Source organism: Orycteropus afer, unplaced genomic scaffold (assembly GCF_000298275.1).
Source record: "Orycteropus afer afer isolate SDZICR_OR568_19922 unplaced genomic scaffold, OryAfe1.0 scaffold00611, whole genome shotgun sequence".
Taxonomy (NCBI): domain Eukaryota; kingdom Metazoa; phylum Chordata; class Mammalia; order Tubulidentata; family Orycteropodidae; genus Orycteropus; species Orycteropus afer.
The window spans coordinates 820,957-847,661 of record NW_006922198.1 but is presented as its reverse complement, the minus strand read 5'-3'; the positions used below and the strand labels follow the sequence as shown (position 1 = coordinate 847,661).

Sequence of the window (26,705 nt, the reverse complement as noted above, 5' to 3'; positions counted from 1 at the left end):
CATGCTTCTCTTTGGCCCTTGGCCTGGCCTCTGCCCTGCTCGGGCAAGTGTTAACAATGCTCTTTAAGCTTTGCCGATAGGTGCACCCCAGTCTGCCGACAAGCTTCCTGCTCAAAGGCACTCAGCTTTGTTGCTTCATGGGCTGGCAAGCCTGCAGCTCTATCTTATGCCTCTAGGTTCCACTGCTGCCATCTCTCTGCCAAGGAGGTCCAGCACAGGGATCTTGGTTCCAAGGACGTGTTCCACTCCACCTCCCGTTCTTCACTCCTGAGGGCAGTGAGATCTCCCTTTCTGCCTCTGTTGTTGTTGTTACTTGCCATGGAGTCGGCCCTGACTCATAGCTACCCCTCCTTGGGTTTCCGAGGCAGTATCACTACGGAAGTAGGAATGCCCAACCTTCCTTCCAAGGAGTGGCTGGTGGTTTTGAACCGCCAGCCTTCTGGTTAGCAGTCAAGTGCCTTAGGCACTATGCTACCAGAGCTCTAGGAGGGCTCATTTTAAGCCTAGCAGAATGACAGAACTGAATCCCCACATTAGGGTTGCATACACCTTATTTCCATGGTCCCACTTCCACAAAGGTACCTTGTACCTTATTTACATTACTAACAAGCCATCCAATCCCTTTGGAAGACTGTAAGCACCTCACAATAATACAGTTCCACCTAGTTGTCTCATGGGAGTCAAAGGCCATGGCTAGGAGAGCCATACCAAGTAAAAACCCGCACTGTAAGATCCAATGCTCAAATAAAGGGCTACATATACTGTCTATCACAGAAAGCTTTATACAAGTAAAAGTGCATTAAATCACTTAGAATATTCACTCTACTCTTCCTCTTAAAGCTGAAGAAAATTCAACATGCAGGAGGAAAGACTAGTCAGAGTGACTACTCCCTAAGCAAGTATAAACTTAGTGGTGGGCCCCACAACCACACCTAAAACTGTCAGGCATGGGGGCGGCATGTGTGAGAGCAGCAGCTCAAAGGCTGGAGAAGCCATGGCTTCTACAAAAGTATAGCTGTTTCTGGCAAGCTTTGACCTACCCAGACCTCTCTCCTGGAACAGATGAAAAGGAGGAAATCCTATTTTTAAAAGACACAACCTCTTGTCAAAATTACAAAACAGAAGGGACTTGTATTTCATATGCCCACCAGGTGAATGGCAAATAGCATTCTACCAAGGGACAGACATCTGCAAGGAAGAGCCTGAGGAGGTAGGTAACCAGAAAATGGTTTGTCTGAATGGCAGAATGAGTTGGGACTAAGGTGATATTGCCCAAGTTCATGGAAATATCTTTGTTTTTCTAATTTATATATATATATATATATATGTTGTTGTTATGTGCCGTCGAGTCGCACCTGACTCATAGCGAGCCCTCCTTGGGTTTCTGAGGCAGTATAGTATCACTACGGAAGTAGATTGCCCCATCTTCCTTCCGAGGAGTGGCTGGTGGGTTTGAACCGCCAGCCTCTTCTGGTTAGCAGTCAAGTGCCTTAGCCACTGTGCTACCGGAGCTCCTATGTGTGTGTGTGTGTATTTTTTTTTTCTTTTTAACCTTATGCATAATTGAGAAACAATTTTATATCACTGGGTAATTGGTAATAAATTAATAAATTTAGTAGGAGCTTCAGTTATTAATTCAGTTTTTTATTTAACCAGTGAAACCTTCATCAAACTATAAATCAATAAATGGTTTGCCTCCAGATTACAAATTGTGGCTTATCCAGGACAAATGTGTTCCCTCTTCCGTAATAATGAAACAAGTTTTCTAGCAGCCATTGCCAGAGCCATCTGCAAGCTGCCAAGTCCTACAGCTGACTGGGGGCTGTCTGGACTCCATGTGTGGATGTAGGGGTAAGGTGGAGGGAGGTGCTGGCTCTACATTCAAGGCAGACTGCTTCCACTGTTTTGGTCAAAGCAGGGGGAGGGTCAGCTGCTGCTGCCTTTGAATGTGCCAGACTGTCCTTCACAGTAGAAAAAATACGATTAGCATTTGCTCAGTGTTAGTACAACACAGAATTAAGGGCAAAGCAAATAAAATACCACCACTGCTTCAGAGAGAAGCAGATGCTATAGAAAGCTAGTGAAATTACAAAGGGACAAGAATCCCAATTTTCGAAATTAATACCCTCTTGATGCTCTGATTTTCCTTTAAGAACACCAGTTAAATGATTTTATAATACAGAAGACAGGTTTACAATAGTGAAGAACTTTAGCTATAAAAAATATTTTAAAATGGTTTACCAGCAACCTATCCAGACAGTATGTTAATTAGAAAGGCCATTAAGTGTATTTGGTACTATCCTTATGATTTTTTATATTTGCTAGTTTTCTTTAATTAAAGTGACATACCATCTCAAAGTCGCATATTCATTAACCCAAACTGGCCCTGAAGTACCTTAGAGATGTCCGCGTGTAAAGTTCTAGGTGGTTTCAGAAACAAGGTGAAATTGTTTTCTTGAGAGGGAGGATAAAGAAGCCTCTTCTCATCTGAACCCAAACATGCTAACAGGGAAGGGGAATTTTTGAAGAACACCCCAACTAAGTTGGCTGTTTGCAGGAGAAGCAGGCGGGCTTGGCCTGCCAGGCACCACTTCCAAGGGCTCTCTCTTCCTCCAGCATCACCACTACCTGATGAATCGGCTGCCTCCTCGCTGACAGTTTCAAGTGCTAACATTCAAAGTTAAAGGATTCAGGTGCAGACGGGGTGCTGACCAGAGCTGGGATTTTAGCAGCACTGGAAATCTGGGTAGTGCTGCGACCCTCTGATTGGGCGTCCAGAATGACAGGACCAGCTCCCTCCTGAGGTTCATTCATGTCAGTTTGCAGGGAAGGGGGACTTGAGTCTTGTAAACAATGTTTAGACACTTGTACAAAATACTGCAGATATGGTGATTAAAAAACCCACCCAGACTGGTGTGTTAGTGTTCTTTTCACAGAAAAAGTGTCAACCCATGGAGCTCCACCCTTGGCTGGTTCCCTCTAGGACCATGGTATCCGAGGGGTTGAGATAGATGGCCGGATGCTGCCCTTGGGAGCTGGTCTGGACCCAAACCATGACATCTGTATTTGAAACAGAAAAGGCTCTTAAGATGAGAATCAGGACTTGGTGCAGAAGAAACTGAAACAGCTCCCTCCCATCCCTGCGCCTCCCCTCCCACCCTCTAGGCATCCTGACTCTGGCTGTAAAGCCAGAGGTGAAGAAGATGGTTCCAGTTGCCAGTCTGCAGGGCTAAGAGCCCATTCTAACTAGGGGAGGGAAATGGGAGAAAAGCAGAGTTGACAAGAACAAGGTAGTGGAATTGTAGATAATTTTCCTTATTATTATTTAAATTACAGTGTTTTATGCAACTACTTTTTAAACATTTTCTTTTTTTAAAAAGTCCAGGCATTGGGCCAGACTTAGGCTGTTGATGAAATGGTATCAATGAAAATGCTTTAGAAGTTTCAGGCCTGTTAGACGGTGACGTCCTCTAAATATTGGCTGAATCATTCATTATCCAAAAGCAACTTCCAAGCTACCCATATGGCTCTGGCTTTATCGCTCTCCGGGGCCAGTCTCCTTTACTGGGCCTGGCATTTCCAGTTACACTCTGTGGAGGGTGGCATAGCAGACCAGGGATGCCTACCTTATACTCCAGAGTTTCTTTGAGCATGTTTTCCTCCTCTTGTGAGAAGTTTAGCAACACTGACACGGCTTTTATAAGATGAAAAGCCTGAAACAAAGTAAGTTTTGCTGCCATGGGCTTTGGTGGCAGGAAGAGGGAGCCAGGAATTAGGACCCTAAATGGCAGAATTTCCTTTTGTTTCCAATCCTGGTGTGTGCTCCTGACTTGGTCAGGAACGACCGGGTGGTAGGTGAAGTCGGGCATTCTGGGGTCTTTCTCCCCCACCATCTTTACTCTGGGACTGGGAGGAGCAACAGGACATCCTCAGCAGCTCTCCTGCTCTTTGGCAGGATGCCAGAATGGCAGGCAGAGTCACTTCCATGGACTCTGGCTTTGGCATCCAAGTCAGCATTAAGAAGTGGAGCCATCTCCCACACGGTCCCCTCACTACCAGATGCTCAGTCAACAGGTCAATGCCAGCTGAAGAAACAACTAAGGGTCCACACTGGCAGACAGACTGGACTGTGGGAGAGGGAAGAGAGAGCAGTGCTGGGTGGGAAACTATGCAGGGCAGACGCAGAGCTGGGACTCAATACCCAAAACCAAGTGGAACGCCCTTTACCTCAGATTCTCGACAGGACATGAATTTTAGAACAACGTGTTTCAGGTACTCAAAGTTGATCTCACGAGCATCAGTCAGGTCAGTGTTGTTTGTGACAGACGGGGCCAGGTTTGGCATCTCAGGGCCAGGCTTCTCCCGGACCTCAAAAAGCTCATTATCAGGTCTAATTTTCTGAAAAACCAATGGAAAGACGCTACACTGAACCCTTCAAAGCAGGTTTAACCAATGTGCCATCGAAGGTTCACCTGGCCCAAGCTGTGATCACCTGCTGTTCCCAAGCCACATCTGGCACATCGTGGGGCAAAAGGGGTCCCGAATGGGGAAGGAAGGGCCAAAGTCTGTGGCAGGCTCAGCTCCTCCAGGTGAGGTGGCCAACTGAGAGGAAGGAGAGAGGTCATTTGACATTGCCTTTTCCCATGTCAAGGACACGTCTCCCCAGGTCAGTGCTTAGCTCAGCCTGAGGAGACATGCTGCTCTCATCCTGGGTCTGGGCTAGGCACTCTACAGGTTCTGTACAATTCTCAGAACCACCTCATGAAGTATGTCATCTCCATTTTCAGATGAAGGACACAGTCTCAGAGAAGGGGGGCATGTGCCCAAGGTCACAAGCCATCATCTGACTTCCCAGAGATCCCTAGCAGTCAACTGGGGGAGAGAGGCACCATCAGGCAGGGAGGGACCCAGAAGGACTGAGCGCCAAGCAGGGCTAAGGCAGTGGGAGAGAGGAGGGGCTCCACGCTCGGGCGGCCACTGTGCAGGTGCTCACCAGTTCCTTCTGCAGAGTCTTTCTGAGTTCCAGCATCCTCTGCTGCATCTGCTTTATGATCTGAAACAAACCCCCACAGAGAGCCATTTGTGAAATGCACACTGCACCGTCTTTAAAGTGTAAAGGAAAACAGAAAGAGACCCCTTTTGCCCTCTCTGTATCTGGAAGAAGTCTGCCCTTGTCTGAGAGGCTGTGGGCAGTTCTCACACCCATGGGCCTGCTACTGTGGGCTGCGTTCTCCTGATGTGACCCTGTGCTGTGCACACTGCAGGTCTCTGGGCCCCACAAAACCACGTAGGTTGTCAAAAACCCTTCCATGGAATCGATGGATGCCCCACTGCTCAAGCCGTGGGCCTAGTCATGGGGACTGCGTCCAGTCCTTGCTACAATAAACAGCATCACTGTAAGCATCTCCGTACCATGCATTCTGTCCTTCAGAATTACCTATGTGCTATGATCCTAAAGGATACGACTCAGGGCAAAATTTCTGGTTCTCATCACCACCACTGCTCTCCTGAAGTACCATAATTCATAGCACTGACAGAAACAGTATAAAAGATCATGGTTTTCCTATATCACCCCATCAACATGGGGTATTACATCTTTTGTATATTTTTAATTAGGGAACTTATTAGTATTAGTGTAATTTATTACACATTCCATCAGTGACTAGAAATACTGAACTCCATTTTCCCAATTTAAAAATTTACTTTACACAGCAATACAGGAAAAATGTAAAAATTTCCTCCAGTCTCACAACTGTTACATTAACAATTTTTTTCTGTGAATTTCTAGTATGTTTACATTCCTGCATTGAGTAGGAAGAATTTTTAACAGTTTTCCATTTATCACAGTTTTTATAGCTTTCTATAGTTTTTCTAACTATAACTTTTAATAATAGTAACTCTAGGGGGATACATCATATTTTATTGTAATCTGAGTTTCCAGTTTTTAAACAAAGCTGTGATAAGCTTTGTCCTGCAACAGGCATCTTCTTTGCCTCCTGAAGAGTGAGATTACTGGGTCAGAAGACTGGGATGCTATTTAGAACTCCTGTTAAACCATTAACATGTAAGATTCTAACTACCTCCAACATACCCAGTTTCATAACATGGTACCTAGTTGTTTCAATTTACATTTTATTGTTTTTTTGCTCATTCATTAATTCATTCAACAAACACTGACTGAGTCCCTACTATGTGTCAGACATTCTCTAATAGGCTAGGGACACAGCAGTATACAACAACAAAAAAAAGACAAGATATCTCCCCCCATCAGGGGGAAAAAATGCCAGTAAGCAAATACGTAGCACACCAGAAGGAGTTAGGAGCTATGAAGAAAAATGACAGCAATGGGAGGGAGGCAGGAAGCTCTGTGGTAAAAGGGCAGACATTGGCAGGGGCAGTGGGAGAGAACCTTCCAGACAGAAGGCTCTGCAAGTACAAAGGGCCTGAGGTGGTAAGATGCTTGATATATTCACAGAAAGGCAAGGCCAGCATGCTGAGAGGAAGTGCTGGGGACAGAAGATGGGGTGAATCAGGTAATAAAGAGGCCTGAGCATAGAGGGCTTTGCAGGCCACTATGGACTCTGGTTTTTAGAGACGGAGGAAGTTACCAGAGGGCTGGACCAGAGGAGTGATGAAGAAACCAGTGAGAAGGCTACTACCATCCTCTAGAGAAGAGATGATGGTCCCCTGGGTGAGGGAGTAGCAGTGGTGGTGGTTAGAAGCAGCTGATTCTGTGTAGAGTCTGAGGGCAGAGCCAAAAGTACTTGCTGATCGTTCGGATGTTGGTTGTTAAATAAAGGGCTGAGGATGACTCCCTGGTTTTACTGACACGGGAAAGGCAGCAGGTGAAGATGGGAAGCACGGCAAGTCTGATGTTCGGTTTTAGATGTTTTTATGTATGAGACGGCTCTCAGCCATTCGGATGTAGAGGAGGCAGCCCCATGAGTCTAGAGTTCCTGGGAGTGCAGACAGCAGTGGATGGTTCTGGGTAAGATCACCAAGGGAGTGCATGTGACTGGGAGAAGAGGCCGAAGCTCTGAACCTCTAGTGTTTGGAGGCAGGCAGAGGAGACTGAACCATCAGAGGAGACAGAGAAGGAGCAGGTAGGAGAAGAGCAAGGATGGAGAGATCTTGTCTGTCAAATGCTGCTGCTGACAGGTCAAATTGGAAGGAAAATTAGAAGGAAAATAAGCAGTGTGGATGGTGCTGATAAGCTGGACGAGACGAGAATATTTCTCTGTGCAGTGGTAGGGGGTAAAAGCCTGACTGGACTAGATTAAAGAGAGAAGAGTGGAAAATAGAGGCAGCAAACACAGCAAATCATGATACAGAAGACAGCTGAGCACCACGGCAGGGGCTGGAGAGGGCCTGAGTTCAGAGCGCTCCTGTAAGATGACTCACATTACAGCATGCTTGTTAGTGGATGGAATGACTCAGGACAGAGAAAAATGATGACGGAGCCAGAGCGGAGAGCGGGAGTGGCAGGGATGTAGTCCAGGCGAGCAGTCACCACAGGCACAGGGAGGTGGCAGGGTCTCCACGCCCAGGGCGCCGGGCGTGTGGAAACTCTTCTGTTTTCTCAGTTAATGAGAATGCAGGGCTATCAGTGGAGAGGATGAAGAGGAGGAGTTGGGGATGGGGAATGGAGAGGAGAAAAGAAGTTGTGACCAGAGGAGAGGAGTGTGAAGGCCCATCTAAATTTGACAGGACTGCTGGGTGGCACTGGGGAGACCAGCCAGTGTGACTGTTTCTTCCCCAACCACATGTGACCCCACAGCTGCAGATGCAGAGTCAGGTAGGCGAGAGCTGCAAGAGCTCGACTGAACAGAGCTGGGGCTTCGCCAGAGCAGGATGAGGAAGGCAGAGAGGCCGGAGAACTGAGGATGTCGACAAGGCAGTGACTATGACAACGGCTGGTGGAGTCAGCTGGGTAAGGTGGGGAGCGAAGGTGTCCGTGAGGGAGAGGAGGAACTGACCCTTGGTCCTGGTGGGGTATTTATCTTACATGAAAAAGCAGACATAACTAAACCTCAGTGTTCAGAGATCCAAGCTGAAGTGGTAAAACTAGAGAGAAAACCCCAGAAGTAATTTCCATACAAGTCAGGGCAGTGGTTAGGTTATTAAGAGGGCATCTGACTGTTAGCCAGAAGGCTGGTGATTCAAACCCACCGGTGCTCTGATTTCCTGCCTTGGAAACCCAATGGGGGTCACTAGGAGTCGGAACTCCCCCACGGCAGTGGGTTTTGAGGACATGATTACATTCTGATTCCTGTCCAGGGGGGTGGTGACATGCACGTTTGCTTTCTGCTCATTCAATGACCCATACGTTTGTTTGCATACTTTATGTATTTTACAATTCATAGTAGAAAGTAAGTAAGAGTAAGAGTGTGAGTGTAAGAGACACAAAGGATGAATGTGAGGTTTTTTTCCTTTTTTAAAAATCTGAAAGAATTATATACACACACAATTTGGGGGTAGAATTTCAGGCCACAGCCATAAGTAGCCAGCAAATTAAACTTCCCTAAAAAATCAAAATCACATGAGACTTTGCATTTATAGATGCCGAGGCCTGGCAGGGTGGGCAGGATCAGGGCACTGACTGAACTTCCACTGAGCACAAGAACTGTGCGGGAAGTGACCCGCCACCGCGTCCCGTCCTGCTCACAGACGCCCAGGCTCTCACACTCTGAACACTGTATGAACCATCCCGAGGAGCGGGAGGTAAGGGGGGAGCATGAAAGGAAGACCCTGCAAGAGGCCTACAGGAGAGTCAAATCAGGAGGAAGTCCCTTTGATAAAAGAGGTCATATCCCTCTCAAAAGGCACCCAGGACATCAGCAAAGCCCTCTAAGAAGGGACTGACTGAATTAGTTTAGGCAGGGGAAGGGTGGAGATGTAAAAAGCCAGGCCAAGAATTTCCTCACCTTATTCTTCTCTATAAGCTGTTGTTCCAAGTCCTGTTTCTCCTTCTGTAGCTGCCCTGGATCCATGGTCCCAACTTCACCATTTGGTGTTCCCTCTGCAGCTGAAAGCTGGTACATGGGGTCCTCCCTGGCCTTTAGGGTGACCTACAGGGTGGTGGCAGCAAATTGAGGAGCCATGAGAGGTAACGGTCAAGCCAAGCCACAGGCACATGGGGAAGGGGAGCCAGACTCACTCTAAAGGTGTGGATGGGTTTGCCTCGACGGGCAGTTGGCCAGAAACCAAATTTGGAATACAGAGAAGATCCCATTCAGTGCCTCCCAGAGGAACAATTAGCTCTCCAGGCACCATGTTTCTGTTTGAAAGGAGTGCTTCATGTCTGAATATTAAGAGGGGTTGCCACATACCATGGGCTCATAAAGCCTTACAAGCTCCTAGTCAGCTGAGCACCCGTACTCTGAAGAAAAGCGGAGGGGAAAGTAACCTGCCCGAGATGCCATATCAAGTAAACACCAGAGCTCTTCCCAACTTACAGCTGCAACACACACTGCCAACCCACCACAGGGCCCAGCAGCACAGATGGGACTTACGTGAGGCTCACGGGCTGAGAGTGCCAGCCCCTGCTCGTGGCCTGGCAGCCTCCACAGGTCCGCCGGTACAGCAGCTGCCCCGGGCACCTCTGCCCTCACACTCCTCAGGACCCCCAGCTCACTCTGCAGCTGGTGTATCTGCAGCAGGGCAGAGTCATGACCTAGGCCAGGCAGAGCGCAGGGGTGCACAGTGAGCCAACCCCACTCGGCCCATGGCTGGCCCACCTCAGGGCAGGAAAAGGTGGGTCTGCTCAGCCAGGGCCAGCTCCTCACCTTTTTTCAGCTGGAGAATCTCCTGCTCTTTCCGTAGAACCACTTCCGTTTTCTCCTGCAGATTCTGTTCTTTCTCATCTATGACGGCTGTCAGGTTAGCAGCCTTGGGGTGAGAAAAACCAACAGGAAGGGAGGTTAGCAGCAGCAAACCCACCCTGCAAAAGAGTCGCTACTTTTCCCATTACAGAATCCCTCCCTTAAGCCTAGGACAGACCCCAAGCTAACCCCGGTTCCTATAAACACACATACATCCATTCTCCTTGGCAGGGGGCCCTGCACAGGGGCAACCGCCTGTCACTGCTCCTCTGCCCAGCCTTCCAACAAGCTGTCACAACCATAACTTCTATCTCTGGAGTGCCTGCATTACAACCTGCACTGGGTGGGCCTCCGACACACACTACCTCATTATAAAATGCTGCTAGGTGGGATCACCTTCTCAGAGCGGACTAAGGACTTAGGAAAGGCCTCAGAGGCAATAAACTAGAGGATGTGGGGCCTGAAGCTGAATCTGTCTCCAAAGTGAGCCCCCACACGAACTGTTAATAGCTCCACTCAAAATGTTTCGGCAGCTCTACTGTGGCCTCTGGGCCTGTGAGCAGCAACAGAGCGCCTCACAGACTCAGAGCCCAGAAGTTAGCTGGGTATGGACTTTTTTCCAGGTGATGTTTACATCTAATAATAACTGACCATCAAAAGCATCCTCTGGGGTGAGGGTTTTTTTTTAAAATAACATTTCTCCCACTCTCCTGGACACCACAGGGAGTGGCCTAACTGAGAGCATTCCCTAAGACTGTGTCCACTCCCTCACCTGAACAGATGGCGACCCCCCTCCCCCCAAGCAAGAAGGCAGGCTAGGCTGGTTCTGCCTGGGACCTACCTGTTGCTGGAACTCTTCTCTTTGTTTCCGCACCTCCTCTAGGGCTTGAGCCATTGCCACACTCACAATTTCTCTTTGGCTCCATTCTTCCTACAATCCAGAAAACAGGTAGGAGATGGAGCCCGAATATTTCACATTTGTTTAGCTGCACACTTCACATGAAGGCCAGCCCAGGGAGTACTGCCTTGCAGGGTCAAACAAACATGTGAACATTCTTCCTGCTTCTCAATGCTCCCAGGCTGCCCTCTTGCTGCAGTGCATTCTGTAGCCCTCTGGTGACTGTCCTGGTGGGCAACCTACCGAGCTCCCTGGAAACGGACAGACCACTGAAGGTCATCTGTCCCGTGAGCACATCAGCTAGTAGTCAGGCTAAGGCTAGGGGGGTTGGGGCCCAGAATGGGAAGAGCTGGTCTAATGAAATCAACATGGAACAAGAAGAAAGACTCTGAGACCCACACAAATGGACTGGTGGGCAGGAATTATGCAGGTACAGAAGCAACAATAAGCACTCACTGAATGCCTAACAGGGCAACATATCACTGACTCATCAAAAGTACCCTACAAGAAAACTGAGGCTCTGAGAGACTACGTCGTTTGCCCAGGGTGTTAGAGCTAGGAAGTGGCAGAGCCAGATTCAAAGGCAGTATCCTTCTGAGCTAGAGCCAGAGCCTTTGGATACTAGGTTCCAGGACCCAGAATACTTTCTACCATGAGGAGGGCTGCCTCCGTCCTTCTCCAGACCACAGGACAACCCTCCCCAACACAATACACCAGGCCTCTTCCCTGATACTGTTGCTCATGTTTGCCAATCAACCCCTAGATGAATACTATGACTTGTTTTGGTGCCTGGATATACTGGTCAAGGAGGTGTCCTGGAGAAAACATGAGATGGATGTGTACCCAGAGTCTGCTTTCCTTTTTCTGGATAAGAGTCATCATTCCTGCTCCCCATTCTCACCCTGAAATTCCACAAAGTTTTGGTAGAGCTGCCAATCATGATACCCTAACTATGGCTACAGGGATAAGCACGTGATTTAGGCCTGGCTAATCAAAGAACTTAATCCTCTTGGACAAAGTAATCTGTCCAAAAAGTGGCTTTGGTCATGGAGATCACCAAGATGGACCAATCAGAATCCTTCTTTCTATCAGAATCCTATTTCATATGCTAAGGCAGAAGGGAGAAGCTCTCTTTTCCCGGGGTCACTAAGCTGGGATGTTATAAGCTTGAGCTGCTGTGGCAATATCCACTCAATCTGGAGGAAGCAGTGTTGAGGAGAGAGGAATGAGGACATCACAGAGAAGAGCAAGGGTAAGAGTTGGGGGACTGACAGGGCAGGAGACAGCCTAATGCAGAAACAGAGCAGATCTGATGGGACAGCCCTGGATTCAGTGTGACAAGTTTTGTGAGCTACCCAATTCCTCCTAAGAAATCTTCTTTCCACCGATCTAGTACAAGCTGGGTTAATGAAGAGAAACATGAGCCCTGCAACCAACTACATCTTGGTTCCTACCCTGGGACTGTCAAGAACCGACCTTATTTACATTGTATGAGTCCATTCCTGGTGGATGAGGGACTTTCAATGCCTGAACTGAGGATGGGACCTTGGAGTACCTGAGACAACACCCCTCTCCTCATCACCAACTACTTCCTACTCCCAAACACAGATTTAAGGAGTGGTTCTGTTCACAGAAGAGAAAGAGTAAGAGGTTCTGGGTGCAGACAAACTGTGAAACCCTGACCTCACATGCCTGGGTGGGGAGGATAGCCATGCCTTCTCAGGAGCCTTTTCTGAGGAAGTTTAGAAAACATCTAGATGCAACGATGGGTCTCTCCTTGTCTAGAGCAAAGAAGAACAAAGAAAACCAAAGATGCATGGAAACAATTAGTCCAAGGGACTAGCAGACCATGCAATCTTTAGCCTATATGACCATGACACCAGAAGAACTAGATGGTCCCCGTCTACCACTGTCAACCACTTGGAAAGGGATCCAGGCAGGAGATCCTGGATGGAGTGGGAGAGAAATATGGTAAAAAACTCAAAATTATAAAAAAGACCAAGTTTACTGGTCTGATACAACCTGCTGAGACCCCTAAAACTACAGCCCCCAGTTACCCTTCAGGTCTGGAACTGAACTCACTCCTGTGGCTTCTAGCCAAATAACAGACAGGCATATAGGGTGAACATTTACATCAGGTAGATACACTCCCTAGAGCAATCAATTGTGGAAGAACAGAAGGGCAGTGTTTGCACAGGGGCATAGCTCAGGGGGCAGGAATGCACAGGAAAGGACACAGGGAAGAGGTAACTACAGGGAAGAAGGGGGAAGAGAGCTGTTATGTTGTGGGGAATTACAGTCAATGTCATGAAACAAAATATGTATGAACTGCTGTATGGAAAATGAATTTGTTCTGTAACCTTTCACCCAAATCACAATAAAAATAAATTGAAAAAACTAAAAAAAAAAAAGCTGTATTAAACTAGAAATCCAAGACATCCAGAAAACCCCTCAAATGTCTAGAACTTAACCACATTTCTAAATAGCCTACATGTGCTGGTTTTAAAGTTATTGCCTCTCAGTCACATACTCGTCCTTTTACACATGGCTTTGTGATGCTCTGTAAAACCCATTTCTGCTCTTCTGGCTAGTTCCGTGTTAATCTCTGCCACCGGGGGGAGAGGAAGAATGGAAGGCAAGAAACCCAACCCAACCCACAGCCTTTGAGTGGATTCAGACTCACAGCAACTGTATAGGACAGAGCAGAACTGCCCCATAGGGCTTCCAAGGCTGTAATGTTTACAGAAGCAGACTGCCACATCTTTCTCCCATGGAGTGGCTGATAGGTTTGAACCGTCAACCTTTCTGTCAGCAGCCAAATGCTTAACCACTGCACCAGCAGGGCTCCCTTGGAAGACAAGAGGAGGCTCCTTCTCCTCTTGCTCCTTTTCCTGGTTCCGTGAGCACTGTCCCGGCAATGCTCCCTCACTCTGGGGGCAGCAATGTCCCCATAAGGCAGCAGCATCACTCACTTTTCAGCTTCCTGACACTTGCAGCAGAAACCCATTCACTGTCCCTTCCCTGCAAACCACACACTGCCCCAACTGCAGTGTCGCCCCTCAGAGACCTGCGTGTCAGCTTCCTGGGCCCTGCCTTTAATTTCCAAGTTTAATACTCCCAACCTCTTCACTTTGTTCCCTTAGTCTTAAGAGTTGGAAACTGCCTTCTGAGGGTTTTACCCCCATGATAATCTTTTTACTGTTTGAGCACCTGGTTAAAAACATCACATCAGTCAAAAATTCTATATATTCTCCTTGTTCAAATGACTGGTGTGGTTTCTATCTCCTGACTAGACCATGAATGACACCCTGTGAGTCAAACAAATCATAGGAAAATCAGAACATATTTTGAACTGAACAATAATGAAAACACAACATATTAAAGTTTGAGGGATGCAGTTAAAACAATGCTTGGAGGGAAGTTTATAGCTTTAGAGCCAATATTTAAAATGAAGTGTATAGTCAATGATCCAAACATCCATCTTAAGAAGCTGGAAAAAGAGAAGCAAATTAAACCCAGTGGCAGTAAAATAAATAAATAGAATACAAATCAGTAAAACAGAAAATCAAATTCTTAAGTAGACACTTTAAAAAGCATGCATCAATTCCTTCCATGTGCTAGATCACTGTACAACTGTGAACCAGTGGTCCTCATAGCCACCCTCTGAGGCAGGGACTACAGTCCTCACTTTGTTACAGAGGAGCTTGAGCAAACTGTACCTCAGAAAGGAGCTGTGACTCACCCAAGGTCACAGAGCTGACACGTGGCTGAGCTGTGTAGCTAAGGCTAGCCCTTCTGCGCTCATCTGCCCACATGCTCTGTCCTCCTCTCTGCACCATCCAATTTCTCCACATCTCCACCACCTGCAGTGTGGTAAATTACTTAGTGTGGCTTTTCTAGCCCTAAGTCTTTGTAAACTCTGTGGTGGAATTTGCTGTGAGCAACTGAGGAGCTCCTGATTGCAAAAGGTATCCACCTGGGGTATTTCTGTTGGGCACAACACAAAGCAACGTTCTGGGAGGTTCCTGCTCTCTCTTAGGTGCTTAGAATTCTGATGTTATGTTTGGTTAGTTTGGCCACTCTGCCAGGCTCAAAAGGAGGCCTCCTAGAGGCAGAAGAAGTCTCTCTCTGACTGCTGGTTGAGGAATACGTGCTCCTGAAAGAGACACGTGCTGCTGGGAAAGAGACGCAAGAGACACGCATTGCTGAGTGAGACACCGAGGGACACGCACTGCTGGGAGAGAGACTGTGAGAGACTTGGCTGAGAGACGGAGGGCTGGGAGAGAGACTGTATGAGACTGTTAAGAGAGAGACTGGGGGCTGGGAGAGAGACTGAACATTTTTCCTGAACTTGAATTGTAGCCTGGAGTTTCCCTAATAAACCCCATAATCTGTGAGTTCTGTGTGGCCATTGCAGCGAAATTATCGAACCCAGGAGAGAGGTGATGGGTGCTTTGGGAGGATCGGTTGGTGAAAGGGCTGGAGGGAGGCAGCATGTCTGGCCTCGCAGGAACAGGCCTTGGGCTGTTGATGGTGATTCTGGCTTCCTCTTGTGCGGTTAGAGGAGGTCGAAACATGTGGCCTCCTTGCCCCTTTTGTACCACCACTGGTTGTTTTCTTTTCTTTTCTTTTTTTTTTTTTTATCAGAGCCATCCTACTGGGGGTGAAGTGGTATCTCACTGTGGTTTTAATTTTAATTAAAGTAATTAATTCAGTTTAAAAAGACCAGGCTTACTGGTCTGATAGACACTGGTGAAACCCCTGAGACTATGGCCCTGAGTCAGGCCTGGAACTGAAGTCACTTCCATTGCTTACTCAATAGATAGGCCTACGAGCTGAACACCTATACCAGGGAGATGCACTCCTTAGAACAGTCAACCATGTGAGATCAGAAGGGCAGCATCTGCACAGGGAGAAAAACAGAGAGGCAGGAACGCACAGGCAAGCAGGGTACAAGGGAATGGTAAGCACCGGGTCAAGGTGGGAGGCGAGCTGTCCTATTGTGGGGAATGTAACCAGTATTACAAAAGAGAACAAAATTAAAAAAAAAAAAATTACTCTTTAAGTATTGCCTCAAACCTCTTCATCTCATTGAAGGGCACTATTCATTCAGTTACCTCAATGGCTCTCAGCTGGGGCAATTCTGCCCCTTCAGGGACATATTGCCATGTCTGAAGACATTTTTGGTTGTTGTGAATGGAGTTACCACTGACATCTAGTGGGCAGAAGCCAAGATGCAGCTAAACTAAAAAAAAACACTAAAAAACCTCACCACCACGGAGTCAATTCCCACTCACAGTGAAATCCACTGGGTTTCCAAGGCTGTAAATCTTATGGAAGCAGACGGCCCCATCTTTCTTCCACAGAGCAGCTGGTAGGTTTGAACCAATGACCTTTTGGTTAGCAGCCAAATGCCTTAACCACTATACTACTAGACCTCCTTCATCTGTATTAAGTATTTATCCCCAGTTTACTTCTGATTAGAATGTTCAGTATTCAACAGCAGCACAACCTTTTCCCCCCACAAAAAACCCCAAAGAATTATCTGATCCCCAATGTTAACAGTGCTGTGATTGAGAAACCCGAGTTACACAAGCCAAACCTAGGAGTCATCTCCAATTCTCTTTTCACTCATTCTTTCCTTTCATTATAATCAACTGCAAGTCCTAAAGGCTCCCTATCTACAACATACCCTCAATCTCAATACTTCTTCCCACGAATGTACTAGTCAGTCCCTTCTACCCCAGGTTACTAAAACCTCCTAAAAGTCTTCCTACTTCTGTCCTTGCCTCCCTTACAAATAGTCCCCACTTGGAGGCAAAGCAATTTCTAAAATATAGCTGCTCAAATCGCTTCTTGCTACCTGTTGATCATCTTCCATTCTCTGTCAGTTCACTGAGCTCCAATCACACGGGCCTTTGTGTTGTTCTTTGAAAAAACCAAGCTCTTTTCTGCCTCAGAGGCTCCGTATTTGTTATTTATCTTGTCTAGCATATTCTCTCCCCAAATACACTGCTAGCTCCGTCTCATTATTTAGATCTTCTGCTAAATGTCACTAAGGCTTTCCCTACTATGGTGCAGTGAATTTCTTAATGTGCCCTTCTAGCATAGTCTCCGTAATTCCCATCAAATGACTAGGCGGGACTATGAAATGTGAGGTGCTTTTGGCCCACCAAAGGTATTAGACAGCTTTCTAATAATGTAAATAGGGTACATGGCACCCCTGTGGGGCTGGGACCATGAAAAGAAGGTGAATGGAATCCTAACGTGGGGATTGGTCAGTTGTGCCATCCCACTAGACTGAAAACGAGCCACACAAAGGGCGGAAAGAGGGGAATCTCACTACCATCAAGAAAGAAGAGCCAGGAATGGAGCACACCTTTGCACCCAAGATCCCCGTGTTGAACATCCTAGATCCAGGGTCAGAGAGAGCTGTAACACCTGGCTGAGATGGCCAGAGAGTGAGAAGCGTGGCAGAGGAATGAGAGCAGCAAAAGACAGAGCAGTGGGCATCCTGGTTCACAAAGCAAGACAGCTGAGTGCCTTTGCACTGAGGCTTACTGGTGGAATGGGGTGCTTCTAGGCATTTATCAGCAGAACTAAAAGAGCTCTGTAACACTGCAACAGGGCAGAGGCCAGGCTGAGGGGCCATGGGCCAGAGAGAGATTTGCCTTTGGGCATAGTTGAGGGGATGCTGTCCTGATCAAAGAACTCTATCCTCAGTCTTTTATGATCCTGAATTGTAACCTGCTACTTCTCTGTTGTTGTTATATGCAGTCCAGTCAGACCCGACTCATAGCGACCCCTCCTTGGGTTTCTGAGGCAGTATCACTACTTAAGTAGATTGCCCAACCTTCCTTCCGAGGAGTGGCTGGTGGGTTTGAACCGCCAGCCTTCTGGTTAGCAGTCAAGTGCCTTAGGCACTATGCTACCAGAGCTCCTTTTGCTACTTTCCTAATAAATCCCAAATCATTAAGTATAGTCTGTGAGTTGTGTGTAGCTAATGCACTGGATTATTGAACCAGGAGAGAAGCAGAACGTGCTATGGGATAGCTGTTGTCAGAACTGGTAAAAAGGTCCGAGGGTAGAGGCATGTCTGACCTCCCCCTCATAGGAATCAGCCTCGGGCTGTTGTTGATGGTGATCTTGATCCTCCTCCTCGCTTGTGAACTTAGAGGAGGTCAGACTCCACCCCCATGCCATTTTGGCACCTAATCCCTGTATTTAACAGAGCCTTCCCTTACCGGCTCTCTTTCACTCTGCTTTATTTTCTTCACAGCATTTATTACCACTCTATCACTTGTATAATGTCTCTCCATTATAAAATCCACAGGATAGAAACTTATTCATTGCACATCCCTAGAACCTACAGCGGTGCCTGGTACTTACAGGTACTCAAACATCTGAAGGAATAAATGAAAAACTATCTACCTTCAAAGTACACACTTCCCATAATGCGGCACTACTGCATTAATACCTAAAGAGCTTACCAGATATTATTATTGAAAGCTCACTAGCGGCAGACAAGGCTGGCAGGAACAGGTAGGGGGTAGCCCAAGAAGTGAGTGGAGTGGTTGGAACAGCTAAGGGAGACGAACTTTTCTGTCAGTTTGTTGTACTGTGGTGGCTTGCGTGTTGCTGTGAGGCTGGATGTGCCCATGGTGGACTGGTTTCGGTGGAGCTTCCATATTGAGACAGACTTGGAAGAAGGAAGAGGCCATCTACATCTCAAAGAATTGTCCAGTGAAAACCTTATGTATAGTAGCGAAACACTGTCTATTACTGGAAAGTTTAATGAATAGCCCTGAAATATTGTCCAATACAGCTCTGGAAGATGAGCCCCTCAGGTTGGAAGGCACTCAAAATATGACTGGGAAAGAGCTACCTCATCAGAGTAGAGCCACCCATAATCATATAGATTAAGTAGAGCTTTCAGGGCCTCCATTTGCTGAAGTGGCATGACTCAATATGAGAAGAAACAGCTGCAAACATCCACTGATAATCAGAACATGGAATGTACGAAGTATGAATCTAGGAAAATTGGAAGTTGTTAAAAATAAAATGGAGTAAAGATTGACATCCCAGGCATTAGTGAGCTGAAATGGACCGATTTTGGCCGTTTTGAATCAGATAACCCTATGATTTACTATGCCTGGAATGACAAATTGAAGAGGAATGGTGCAGCATTCATCGTCACAAAGAATGTTTCAAGATCTTTCCTGAAGTATAATGCTGTCAGTGATAGAATAACAGCCATATGCATACAAGAAAGGCCAGTTAATACTACTATTATTAAAATTTATGCACCAATGACCAAAGCCAAAGATGAGGAAATTGAAGATTTATACCAACTTCTGCAGTCTGAAATTGACCAAACATGCAATCCAGATGTGCTGATTATCACTGGTGACTGGAATGCAAAAGTTGGTAACAAAGAAGATCACCGATAGTTGGAAAATTTGGGCTTGGAGATAGAAATAATGCTGGAGATTGCATGATAGAATTTTGCAAGACCAATGACTTATTCATTGCAAATATCTCTTTTCATCAACACAAATGGCAGCTATACATGTGGACTTTGCCAGATGGAGCACACAGGAATCAGATTGACTACATCTGTGGCAAGAGGTGAAGGAGAAGCTCCATATCTTCAGCCAAAACAAGGCTAGGAGCTGATTGTAGAACAGATCATCAACTGCTCATTTGCAAGTTGAAGTTGAAGACAATTAAAACAAGTCCACGAGAGCCAAAATAAGACCTTTATTATATCCTGAATTTAGGGACCATCTAAAGAACAGATTTGATGCAATGAATACCAATAACTGAAAACCAGAGGAATTGTGGGATGACATCAAGAACATCATCCACAAAGAAAGTAAATGGTCATTAAAACAGGAAAGGAAGAAAGACTAAATGGATGTCAGAAGAGATTCTGAAACTTGCCCTTGAACAGAGAGTAGCTAAAGCAAATGGAAGAAATGACAAGATAAAAGAGCTAAACAGAAGATTTCAAAGAACGGCTCAAGAAGACAAAGTCAATTATTATAATGAAATGTGCAAAAACATGGAGTTGGAAAGCCAAAAGGGAAGGACACGCTCGGCATTTCTCAAGCTGAAAGAACCGAAGAAGAAATTTAAGCCTTGAGTTGTAATATTGAAAGACCGTATGGGCAATATATTGAATGATGCCGGAAACATCAAAAGAAGATGGAAGGAATACAGAGTTAATGTACCAAAAAGAACTGGTCGATGTTCATCCATTTCAGGAGGTAGCATATGATCAAGAACCAGTGGTGTCGAGGGAGGAAGTTGAAGCTGCACTGAAGGAACTGGCGAGAAATAAGGCTCCAGGAATTGATTGAATACCCACTGAGATGTTTCAACAAACGGATGCCACGCTGGAGGCACTCACTTGGCTATGCCAAGAGATTTGGAAGATAGCTGCCTGGCCAACTGATTGGAAAAGATCTGTATTTGTACCCATTCCAAAGAAAGGTCATCCCACAGAATGTGGAAATTATCAAACAATATCATCAATATCGCACTCAAGTAAAATATTACTGAAGATCAAATTCAAAAACAGTTACAGCAGTATACTGACAAAGAACTTCCAGAAATGCAAGCTGGATTCAAAAGAGGATGTGGAATGAGGGATATCACTGATGATGTCAGATGGATCTTGGCTTAAAGCAAAGAATACCAGAAAGATGTTTACTTGTGTTTTATTGACTATGTAAAGGCACTGATTGTGTGGATCATAACAAATTATGGATAACTTTGAGAAGAATGGGAATTCCAGAACACTTAATTGTGCTCATGAGGAACTTGTACTTAGACCAGGAGGCTGTCGTTCGAACAGAACAAGGGGACACTGCATGGTTTAACATCAAGAAAGGAGCATGTCAGGGTTGTATCCTTTCACCATACTAACTCAATCTGTGTGCTGAACAAATCAGAGAAGATGGACTATATGAAGAGAACATGGCATCAGGATTGGAGAAAGGCTCATTAACAACCTGCATTATGCAGATGACACAACTTTGCTCGCTGAAAGTGTGGATGACTTGAAACACTTACTGATGAAGACTGAAGACTACAGTCTGCAGTATGGATTACACCTCAATATAAAGAAAACAAAAATCCTCACAACGGGACCAATAAGCAGCATCACAATAAATGGAGAAAAGACTGAAGTTGTCAAAGACTTAATATTACTTGGTTCTACAATCTACACCAGTGGAAGCAGCAGTCAAGATATCAGACGTCATATAGCACTGGGCAAATCTGCCACAAAGGACCTCTTTCAAGTGCTAAAGAGTAGAGATGTTTCCTTGAAGACTAAGGTGTGTATGATACAAACCATGGTATTTTCAATTGCCTCATATGCATGTGAGAGCTGGACGATGAGAAAGGAAGATCAAAGAAGAGTCGATGCTTTTGAGTTGTGGTGTTGGTGAAGAATGCTGAAAGTACCATGGTCTGCTAAAAGAACTAACAAATCTGTCTTGGAAGAAGTACAGCTGGAATGCTTCTTGGAAGTGAGAATGGCCAGACTTTGTCTCACCTACTTTGGTCATGTTGTAAGAAGGGATCATTCCCTGGAGAAGGATATCACAGTTGACAAAATGGAGGGACAATGAAAAAGGGGAAGGCCCTCAATGAGATGGATTGACATAGTGGCTGCAATGTGGGCTCAGTTATAGCAAAGATCGTGGGGCTGGCACAGGACCAGGCAATGTTTTGTTCTGCTGTACATGAGGTTGCTATGAGTCGGAGATGACTCAGCACCTAACAACAACAACAACACTAGGTGCAGGCACTCAGCTGTGAGTGTTCTAAGTGTGATCTCAGAGAAGATCTCTACCAAAGAGCCCACAAGATCTTTGAGTCATTATCTAATAGTCCCAAGCTGGAAAAGCATAGCAACGACCCACCATTCAAGGGATGCTATGAAAAGGGTCAGGGAAGACTGAAGGCATGTAGGAAAGTGGCAGAATCTCTCGTCTTCACCCCGTTATATTCAGGGGAAGAATGGGGCAGAAGCTGATTGAAGCACCAAGTACTCAGAGGAGTAAGGGTAACAAATGAAGTAACAGGTTGTCACTCCATTTCTGCACAGAGTCCCTGACACAAACAAACAGGTTCTCATGACCTCCTAAGGCTTTGCTTGACTAGTGTCACTGGAACTATCAGGCAGAGTGGTGCTGAGACAGCATATTTTAAGTCTTAACTGTTTTAACACAGAGGACGGGCTGGACCTCTGTGGTGGAATGGAAAGAGTTTGACTTGCAAGTCAGGAAGACCAGTTTTATCTTGAACCAGCTATGTGAATTTGGACACATAATATACATTCAGAATCTCAATGACATTAATTGCAAAATGGGCATAATACTTATTCTTCTGAGCTACAAAGAGGAATTAATGACGTGATTTCTAGCAAATGCCTATGAGTATTACTGAACAAAATAAATGAAAGATAAGAAAACTTTTGTGAAACTACTTCAATTAGACAAATACCTTTAGCTTCTTTAGCTCAAGTTGGTGAAGCTGTAAAGAACGTTCACATTCATTCCTACTTTCTTTAAGAGCTGTGTTTTCTTGCTCCAGCTCCCTCTGCAAATTCAGAAGAACACATACATATATAAATAAAAGGTCTCAAATACCATATTTCCCCTGGGACTGTCACAGTCCTATCTCTTTGACATTCTACTTTTGAAATGTCTTTTATTTTTTTGTCACTGCAGGGGTGAGAGATGAGAGTGGAGGGGGCAGTGAGAGAGAGAGAACCACTCAAAAAACTCCGCATCAGGAGAAACAGCCAAAGAATTCTCAACACTCTGGAATAGTGAGAGGGGACCACGGGAAGGGAGAAGCCATTAGGGAGGAAAAACAAATTTTAGACAGGAAGAAGCTGAGTGGTGGTCAGAAATCACCAGCAGTCCCTGCGGGGCCCAAGGGAAAAAAAAACAAGGACATCTGTTCAATCAGAAGCAGCCTTTTTTTTATATCCAGCCTCATGAGTAGGTGTGTTGTTGGAAACATAAAACTGCTCCATGAACTTGGCTTCCCAGTTCAGAAATGGAGCTGTTCTTCCTGTCAAACTACCTGGCAGCCCTCGGCCTACATGCACTGGGTGCTCCCGGGCTCAGCCTCATCCGTTCTCACTCACCATCTTGTGCTCCATGGCCGTCCTGTCGGCCTCCTGCTCTCTCTCCAGGGCAGCGATCTGGGCCTCCAGCACGTGGACACGTTCTGTGCACTGCTGCTGCACAGTGAGGGCCTGCTGCTGGGCACATCTGCCCTCCTCATTGACACGGGACTGTGAAGGTACCAGGGGACAATTACTCATGCTAACAATGGTTTTCAGAAGGGAGCCTTCTTCTGGTCCTAGGTGACCCCAAGATCAAAGCAACTCTCCTCCCTGGGAGGTGCTGATGTGCTCACCTGTAGGCTCTACCTGTTCCTCTGAACCCTGGCCTGCCCAGTCCACAGAGTCTGAGGTGCTTTGCCCCACCCTCAAGATGTCTAGGGGCAGTCCTGGGTACCAGCCTGCCCTAAGACAAACCCCTCTCTCACCCCATTCAGTTTTGCCCCCAATGGCTGAAGCACTGGGGAGGCAGTATAATGCAGCTGTTAAGAACAAGGGCTTGGACATAGAAAGATGCGAGTTCGGCCAGTTACTGACTTTGAAAACACAGGCTAGTGACCCAATTTTTCTGAGCCTACTTCTTCTGAAGAGTGAGGGTAATAATACATACCTCTTAAGTCAGCTGAAAAGATTAAATGAAAATGTGTACAAAGCACTTAACACAGTTCCTGGGACATGGCAAACATGTAATACATGTTACCTGGTTTTACTCCTCTAGTTTCTAACTTAACATCCTCACAGGGGGCTGTAATGACTGACCAAGCCCTTGAGCAGGCTTTGGTCCACAGAGCCTGGACCAACGCCCCCGGTTGCAAATAGAGGTTTGACTCCTCGTAAGCTACCACCTACGACTGCCCCCAAACTGGGCTGGTCCCGTAGGGCACACAGCAGGTGGGAGTTAGCCAGTCCCTCCACCTCTGAGTAACTCAGACCTTCCAGTCGGGCAGCATTTTTCTCTGCCTGCTGCTGTCTACCTGCTCCCACACAGCACAACAACTGATTCTAAGGTCAGGTCCAAATTCTATTTCTGAAGTTGAGAGTGAGTCTGAGAATCTACAAAGGCATAAAGGGACAGCACGAAGGGCCTGGAACACAGTAGCGCCCAGAAGCACTTACGAGCGCCTGAATCTGAGCCTCCTGCGAAGCCATGACTTCACTGCTCTGCTTCAACCTCTCCTCGGAAGCCTGCAGGGTCTGCTCTAGTTCTTTTACCTGAATGGAAAACAAAGCACTCTTCCTGTTCAAAAGCTGAAGGACAGACAAATGACTTAACAACAATCAAATCAGTGTCCATCATAAACATTCTATTACAGAACAAATTAAAATGAGAAGAGACTCCTAAGTCACCATTATGAAACACAGGCATCCTACTGTATTTCCTTCCAGTCCTTTATGATGATTTTTGTATAAGCTTGAATTCAGTTTAAATGAAATGACATATAATTTTGTATTTTTCTCACTCGAAACTTTTCTTCTGTGCAGCTATACAGTCTTTAGATCTTTTTTTTTTTGGGGGGGGGTAGGTTGGGGCCTACAGATTATTTCTTCAAAGGAGGGCTCATAATTCTGAACCACTTGTCTACTGTGCTGGAACTTCGGTGGTCTTCCATTTTTTCCCAACTAAAATAATGCAGTAGTTAATATTGTCACGAAAATCTTCAGACCTGGGTTGAGTTACTTCCTCAGGGCAGAATCCTAGAACTGGGACTACTAGGTCAAGCAGAATATCCATCATTATGGCTCACAATACAACTTAGGTTTTACTAATTGCACACATAGTGACCAAGTCAACGTACCCAACACTGCAGGAGGACATGGGGCTAGAGCAGTAAAGACAGACATCGCTCTGTCCTCAAGAAGTCACTGTTCAGTACTAACGAGACTTGGTTCTCCAAGTCCATTTATCTAACTCAAGGTATCTTTGATAATTTCTCTTATGAAGAAAGGCCTCTTACTTGTGGAATAAGATTTGACCTTAGGGATTTTTATTACTAAATATGAACACAGGGAAAGTTGTAGCTCAGTGAAAGAGAGGGAGGTACCCAATGAGAAAAGGATATTTTAAGTTTCATGATTCCTCACATACATTTACACGTACAACTTAACAAAAACAATCCGTGAGAAGGGTATTACTATCTCCACAAAGGAGAGGAGTAAATGTCACTTGCTCATCATCACAAATTTTATCAGTGGTAGAATCAGGACTAAAACTGAGGCTTTTTAAACTGAGTTTAGAAAAATATCTGCCAAATTCCCAATTCAAAGGTGGAGCTCAAGAAAGATGCAGATTCTCTCTGCAAAATACTGCATAATGTGGATGAACTTGGAGGCCATTATGCTGAGTGACATAAATCAATCACAGGAAGATAAATATCGTATTAGTTCACTATTGTGCAAAGTCGAGGAAAGGTTTATATACAGAAGGAAACTTTCTTTGTTGGTTACCAGGGATGAGAGGGGAGGGGAAGGAACACTGCTAGCTAGGTAGAGACAAGTATTGGTTTGGATGAAGGGAAAGGCAATATTCCAAAAGTGATGGACCAACAATAACACTCAGGAAAAGAAAGATCCAGAAAGGTGCACAAGAGGTATAGACAACAAAGATAAACACTTTTATATACACAATACTGTGTCATCAGTGATAGCAAACATTCATCTATGGGTAAACAGATGGGTAGACAGGCTGAGTGATCAGGTACGTCTAGGCAAAAGGGAATACACCCATGACCATACATAAGGTTGGCAGACGATGTTTCTACCTACATGTTTATATTTGCTGTAAGAATGTCCATATAACTAGAACTAACAGGAGGCAAAGTTATTATAACTTCTTAGGCACAGTCAAACACCCTGATGGAGTGAGCTGTTGGACCCATGGACTTGGGACCATGGTGGCAAAGGACATCCAGCTCAATTGGCATAACATATTACACAAAAACATTGTTCAACATTCTACTTCGGTCAGTAGCAACTAGAGTCTTAAAAGCTTACAAGGAACCATTTAGATGCAACAAGGGATTTTTCCTTGTCCAGACCAAAGAAGAATGAAAAAAACCAAAGATGCATGGAAGCAATTAAGCCAAAAGACCAATGGGCCATGCAAACCTCAGCCTTTATGACCATAAGACCAGAAAAACTAGATGGTGCCCAGCTACCGCTGTCAACCACTGAGAAAGGGATCAGTGCAGGATCCCGGATAGAGCACAATAACAATGTGGGACAAAACTCAGAATCATAGAAGAGACCATGTTTACTGGTCTGAAAGAGCCTGGTGAGACTCATGAGACTATGGGCGCTTGTTAGCTGTCAGGGCTGGACTTGAACTCTCTCCCAGCTCCCAGACAAACAACAGACAGGCATATAGGGTGAACATTTATTTACATCAGGTAGATACAGTCCTTAGGGGCAAATAGAAGGATAGTATTTGCACAGGGAGATAGCTTAGGGGGCAGGAATGCATAGGAAAGGACACAGAGAAGAGGTACCTACAGGGAGGAAGTGGAAGAGAGCTGTTACATTGTGGGCATTGCAGTCAATGTCATGAAACAAAATGTATATGAACTGCTGTATGCAAAACGAATTTACTCTGTAAACTTTCATCCAAATCACAATAAAAATTTTTAAAAAAAGAAAGAAAGATAGATGCACATTCTCAAAAGGCTAAACAGAGTTATCATATGACTCTGGAATTCTACTGTTGTTGTTGTTAAGTGCCGTTGAGTCGTTTCCGACTCATAGAGACCCCATGCACAGCAGAACGAAACACTGCCCGATCCCGCGCCAGCCCCACAATCCCTGCTATACTTGAGCCCATCATCGCAGCCACCGTGTCAATCCA

General features: G+C 45.7%; 1 protein-coding gene across 1 annotated transcript in view; it reads right to left on the bottom strand.

Moving 5' to 3' along the window:
• Positions 1-2,979: 2,979 nt before the first annotated feature.
• GOLGA1 (golgin A1) overlaps positions 2,980-26,705 on the bottom strand; it is an 83,267-nt gene continuing 59,541 nt past the window's right edge. Inside the window, exons 11-21 of the mRNA XM_007956381.1 lie at positions 23,984-24,079; positions 22,889-23,038; positions 22,237-22,332; positions 10,663-10,752; positions 9,786-9,888; positions 9,513-9,673; positions 8,925-9,068; positions 4,994-5,053; positions 4,228-4,398; positions 3,627-3,713; positions 2,980-3,060 (exon numbers count right to left, since the gene is read on the bottom strand). Of these exons, the coding sequence (XP_007954572.1) occupies positions 2,980-3,060; positions 3,627-3,713; positions 4,228-4,398; positions 4,994-5,053; positions 8,925-9,068; positions 9,513-9,673; positions 9,786-9,888; positions 10,663-10,752; positions 22,237-22,332; positions 22,889-23,038; positions 23,984-24,079 (1,239 nt within the window). The remainder of the gene's footprint in view (positions 3,061-3,626; positions 3,714-4,227; positions 4,399-4,993; positions 5,054-8,924; positions 9,069-9,512; positions 9,674-9,785; positions 9,889-10,662; positions 10,753-22,236; positions 22,333-22,888; positions 23,039-23,983; positions 24,080-26,705) is intronic.